The sequence below is a fragment of the Stylophora pistillata genome, chromosome 2, assembly GCF_964205215.1.
Source record: "Stylophora pistillata chromosome 2, jaStyPist1.2, whole genome shotgun sequence".
NCBI lineage: Eukaryota > Metazoa > Cnidaria > Anthozoa > Scleractinia > Pocilloporidae > Stylophora > Stylophora pistillata.
This window is the reverse complement of record NC_142520.1, coordinates 9,263,257-9,269,271: the sequence shown is the minus strand read 5'-3', so window position 1 is coordinate 9,269,271 and position 6,015 is coordinate 9,263,257. Positions and strand designations below refer to the sequence as shown.

Below are 6,015 nucleotides of genomic sequence, written 5' to 3'. Positions count from 1 at the left end.
CCATACTGATTCCAGAAGGTTACAGTGTAACACGCGTCTTTACTGTTTGATCTCAAAATCTTCACTGATCTCACTGAACATCGGTAAAAGAAGGTCAGTGAAGATTCGTATCAAAGGATTGATATGAAAGAAAAGGCAAAACTCAATCCTAAGCTTCCAGAAGATATAATCATATGGAATTGTTTCTCATCGTTTTAGGTTCACAGTGTGTTGATTGGTTTGTGCGATATTGTGATCTTTCCTTAAGACCCTGGTGAAAAAGTATAACAAGTGAGACTCGATTTCTGAAAAAAAAAGTTTAAAAAAAAATTTTTTTTAGAGGCTTATTTGTACTTTTCAACTATAAAAAAGCGCCGAGCCCAGTTAATGTAATGGGTGACCGAAAGAAATGATGGCTAAACGTAAACCAAATGAAAAATAAAATGGATAACTTTTGTGTTACAGACAAAGTTAAAAAAATTAAATAGTTACACTTTATTTGGCATTTTAACTGAGTGCTGTCAGTCGATTAGAATGCTAATCAATGAAAGCTGAATTCTAAGTGCCATTATCATATTAGATAAAGTTTTTTTTTTTTACTCCAGGAACGTAATAGTCACTTGACCATGACCAGCGTTGTTGTAACAACATTCATTGTTCTGGTTGTTTCCATTGTTGTAAGAACCTCCCCCACCCCCACAGGTGTCACGACCACCATTTCCACTGCTTCCCCCAGAGTATCCTCCTCCTCCTCCTCCTCCTCCTCCCCATCCATAAGCTCCACCACCACCACCAAACCCACCATCGACATCGAAATCCCAGCCTCTTCCACCCACCCCTCCCTGATTAAATCCCTTACCACCTTCTCCACCCCGTCCTTTGGTTCCATTAAAATTCTTTCCACTTCTTCCACTGGAGTAAAACCCGCCACCACCACCACCTGAAATACAATGAATATATTTTAAGATTTTCGTAAACAGAAGCGAAACTATATTTAAATGGGATGCTAACCCATTCGATTTTTGGAATATTTTGCTAGTATTGTAAACCGCTTCAGTAAACCCATATCAGTTCGGCCAAACCTTACGTAATGCATTTTAATTCAGCCGCTATCCAAGCGGTTTAATATTTGTATATAGCATCTGTAATACCTAGTTGTATAAACTGTTTTGTCTTACTTCCTCTGTCCAAGATACTATGAATTGATTTAACGCGTTACCTAATGTTAAACTGCAGGTTTAGGACTGATGATAATTTGACCCGTACGGCTCCACGCGTGTAATCGCATTAAAAACCGTCAAATTAAAAGCTGACGTGTGTAAGGTCGGACGAGTTAATGAACGGCGAGTTTCTTCTTCTGACACGAAAAAAACAAACGACAATATTTTCCTCTAGGATCTTTATTGTGATTGTTCAGCGTGCGCTCTTGCACCGCGTCCTATTTAGGTTGAAAGCAAACTTTCGAAGTGGTCATATGATAAGATGCTTGTTAATCAAATTTGGCCGGGCTGGACGGGAAAATATTTGGCTTTCGGTTACGAGGTACGGAACGTACTACATTCGGTCCGTCCGTCACGACCTTGAGCCAAATAATTTCTGTTCTCCCGCCAACACCGGTACCGCTACCTTGACTCGTCTTTAAAGTAAATATGACCTATATGAGGATCTCAATTGGGTTAACCGTCAAATTGCCAAAATATTAGCCGTCAACTGTCAAAATCGCAATATGTTGTTGTCAACCGTCAAATAAGCAGGCCAATATTTGCCGTCAAATGTCTCAAATATCCTTAAATAAGAATCATACGATTGCCTTAATTGGGATCAAGTTCCATTTTTTATGAATAAAATTTTTGATAATCCCAAAAATACATTTATGTAAGTTCTTTTAACTTCTATTCGCAAGTAAAACTGGTTGGCGACAGAGCTGACTTCCGGTTTAGAAACAATTATGGTGTCGCAAAACGTAGGTCAGTTATAAATTAAAAGGTGTCCTAAATTAACAGTTCTTTACAAACGCGTTATCATGAACATCTACAGACAAATTCGTGTTTAGTTCGTTTTCTAAACGACATTCCAAAAAAATGTTATCCTTATAGTTGCTGAAGTGATGGAGGCTTTGTCGAATATTAATCCAAGTAAGGCCGGTGGACCAGATGACATCCCCGGTTCACTCCTAAAACATACTGCTGCTGAAATTGCCCCTTCATTATGCAGGCTCTTCAACATCTCGCTGTCTACGGGCTCTTTTCCAGTAAATTGGAAGCGCGCGAACATTGCACCCGTCTTTAAAAAGGGCAATCCTACCCTAACGGAGAATTACACGCCAATTTCTCTTTTATGCATTGTCTCCAAAGTTATGGAAGGATGCGTGTTTAATCACTGCTACCCTCATTTATCGTATTTTCTTCACCAACTCCAGCATGGCTTCCAGCCAGGATAATCCACAGAAACGCAACTCTTTGAGGTGTATCACGATATTTTATACAAACTAGCCAATGGCCAAGAAGTGGACGTAATCCATTTTTACCTATGAAAGGAATTTCATAAGGTTCCACACAGGCTACTCCTCTCGAAGCTTCAGCTCCGTGGTATGTCCGGTCCAGTTTGTTGTGGTTCTCAAGCTATGTTTCTGACAGATACCAAGGAGTTGTTGTTAAAGGCATATCCTCAGACTGGCTCCCGGTCACATCAGGAGTACCCCAGGGCTCCATCTTGGGTCCGCTTTTATTTCTGCTCTTCATTAATGACATGTCGTGCTCCATTACCCACAGTAGTAAACTTGGCCGCTTTGCGGACGATAGCAAGCTAAATCGCGCTATTGTTTCCAATAGATTTGCCTCCCTGCTGCAAGCTGACTTGGACAACTCCAAAACTTGGTGTGACGACAACGGTATGTCTTTCAGCACAAACAAATGTAAAGTTCTACTCATGGCAAAGAGAACCTCGCGCCAAAGAGAGAAGCATACATGCCATTTAGACGGCCAGACCTTAAACTCGCCTCCTGACACCAATGATTTATGCGTGACTTTTACTACTCCACTATCATGGACGACGCACATCGAAGAGATATGTGCGAAGTGTAACAAAGCTCTTGGTCTTGTAAAGCGTGTATGCGGTAGAGACATTGTTAACGTATCAACTAGGAAAATGATGTACACTGCGTTAGTTCGCCCAATCATCGAGTACGTATCCTCTGTATGGTCTCCTTACACAGCAAAGCATCGTAGGCTAATCGAAAATATACAATGACGTGCTATTGGATTTAAACTAAACCACCCAGATTGGAAAACCAGCTACACTGCGAGACTGAAAGAGAAGTCCATGATCTTGTCATTTTATACAAAATTAGGTCAGGTCTTATCAACGCTAGCTTTGACCATCTTCTGCCTCCTGCTAACCATACATACGCAACCCGGCGTCATCATCCTGCAAACATCCGCCCTTTATTTACTCATACTCAGCGGTATTTTACAAACTCTTTCTTTCCTCGCACAATGAAATTATGGAACGATTTACTGAGCAACATTAAGCAAGCGAGCTCTTCACATGACTTTAAAGCCTTAGTTAAGCGGTTTTATACAGAAAAGCTCATGCTTTATACTCTACCCTAACTAAGTGTCGCAGTTGGTCGGCAAATTATTTTATTCTATAGACAAAGTATATAAGTGCATATGTAACCTATATTTTTCTATTCTTTGTATTATTTAAGGGGACAAATGTCAATTGGGGCTCGCCCTGTAGTCCTGCCAATATATTTTTGTTTATTTATTGCGTGTCTCTGTTCATGTATTTACTTGTAAATTGTATTTTTCAGTGGCAAATCTCAATAAACTAAACTAAACTAATTAACAATCAACCGCGATATACTTATAGATTGGATACCATGCCAGTGGTCATCACTCAGAGAGACAGTACTGCCAAACACCACGGCTAAGCCTATACAACGAGACCGCTGCTTGATTTTGAACACCAGACAATCGACCTCATCTACACCAAGTCAGTAAAGCCCGAAATGCGAGTTTGCTGTTTCAAAATTTTTATTTACGAACATTTGTAGCCCAACTAAAACAAAGAAGCAGTTTAGAGCGACTGTACACTCGAAGATCATTTAAATAAGAAAGATATTGATGTTTGCGTCGCCTCGTAAACACACCTTGAGCCAGATAAACCTTAATCAATCGTCAGCATACCTATCTAAAACATATTCAGACGGGACAGGAACTGGTCAAGAGGGGTTTTGAGGAAAAAAAGGCGGAATTGTTGTTTATGTTTATGTTGTTGATGTTTAAGGATTTAGAGTATATAGTTTAATTTGTAGATATGATCTTTTATAAACACGCAGTAAGTTCTTTTCTTCACATATATATAATGGCGCGCGTATCCTCATTAAAAATCATAGTGAAAGCTGACGTGTGCAGGGTCGGACGGGTTAATGAACTGTGGGTTTCTTGTTCTGACACGAAAAAAACAAAGGAAAAAGTTTTTCCTGCAGGATCTTTATCGTGATTGTTCAGTGTGCGCTCGTGCATCGCCTCCTTTTAGTGTGAAACCAAATTTTTGAGGTGGTTAATCATGTTTGATCAGGCTAGACCGGAAGATATTTGGCTTATGGTCACGAATTGTAGCACGGACCACGCCGCATTCGGCCCGTGCGTCATGACCAAAACCGCAATATTTTTACCGTCAGCTGCCAAATAAGCAAACCAATGTTAGCCGTCAAATGTCTCAGATATCCTTAATTAAGAACTATGCGACTCCCATGATTAGGTTCAAGTTCTATTTCTTATAATAAAATTTTTGATATATCAAAAAATACATTTATGGAAGGCCTTTAACTTCTATTCGTAAATAAAACTGGTTAGTGACAGAACTGGCTTCTGGTTTGGAAACACTTCCGGTGTTGTAAAACGTTAGTTATTTATCAATAAAAGGTGTCATGAATTAACAGTTCTTTACAAACGCGTCATTATGAAAATTTACAGCTAAGTTCGTGCGTTTAGTTCGTTTGATAAACAAAATTGCAAAAAATTAATCATCAACTGTCAAATGACGTAAAATTTAAGCGTCAATCGTCAACATCATCTTCTTCCTCCTATTGAGACCCTCCCAGACGACCCTCATCACGAGCTCGAGCTTGTCGACCAAATTACGGCACATTACATTTTCTGAAATTACATGGCATTCTGAAAATCTCGAGAAACTGAGGTGGATAAAGACGCATTAATTCTAAAAGCACGAAAGCTTATCGGATACCAGTTGTCATCACTCAGAGACATCCAAACACCACGGCTAAGCATCATTACAGCGAGACCGCTGCCTTATTTTAAACACCAGACAATCTACCTCATCAACAAGTCAGCAAAGCCCGAAATGCGAGTTTGCTATTTCAAAATTTTTATTTACGAACATTTGTAGACCAACTAAATCAAAAGAATTGGTTTAGAGCTGCTGTACTCTAGAAGATCATTTAAAGAACAACGACTATTGATGTTTGCGTCTCCTCCTAAGCACACCTTGAGCCACATAAACCTGAATCTATTGTCAGCATAACTATCTAAAACATATTCAGACGGGACAGGAACTGGTCAAGAGTGGTGTTGAGGAAAAAGAGGCGGAATTGCTGTCTATGTGAGAAGTAACCTAGATGTCGTTGGTGTTCATAGATTAAAAGTACATAGTTTAATTTTTACACGATGATCTTTTATAAATACGCAGCAAGTTCTATTTTTCACATATGTATATTTCAGCGCACCGCACATGTTTTTATTTATCTCGGGATATTCATATTTTATCCGAGATTTATTAAAGATTTATGTGCCTCCGATGCCTATTTCGAGTTATAGTGCACGCGGGGAAAGAGCTGAATAACGTATACGCATGCGCCAGGTTTTGCCGCGGAAACACGAATTTTGAGTCGTTCGCATGGTTGATTTCCTACTCTGTTGCTTCGAGGCGTCGTTTTTCCTTGCCGCTTTTCTTTACAGAACAACCTCCAAAAATTTGGTACACCCCCTAAAAATTTTAAAAGTTTAATTT

The 6,015-nt window shown here is 39.5% G+C and overlaps 1 protein-coding gene across 1 annotated transcript; it reads left to right on the top strand.

Annotated features, from left to right (window-relative positions):
• The first annotated feature begins 2,727 nt into the window (after window positions 1-2,727).
• On the top strand, window positions 2,728-3,228 carry LOC148737024 (uncharacterized). Its single transcript, XM_088749238.1, has one exon. It carries the CDS (start codon window positions 2,728-2,730, stop codon window positions 3,226-3,228), a length of 501 nt encoding a protein of 166 aa, XP_088605364.1.
• The last annotated feature ends 2,787 nt before the right edge of the window (window positions 3,229-6,015 follow it).

Bases quoted from the DNA above. Each gene is read 5' to 3' on its own strand.
- LOC148737024 (XM_088749238.1), top strand. From the start codon at position 2,728: ATGTCGTGCTCCATTACCCACAGTAGTAAACTTGGCCGCTTTGCGGAC.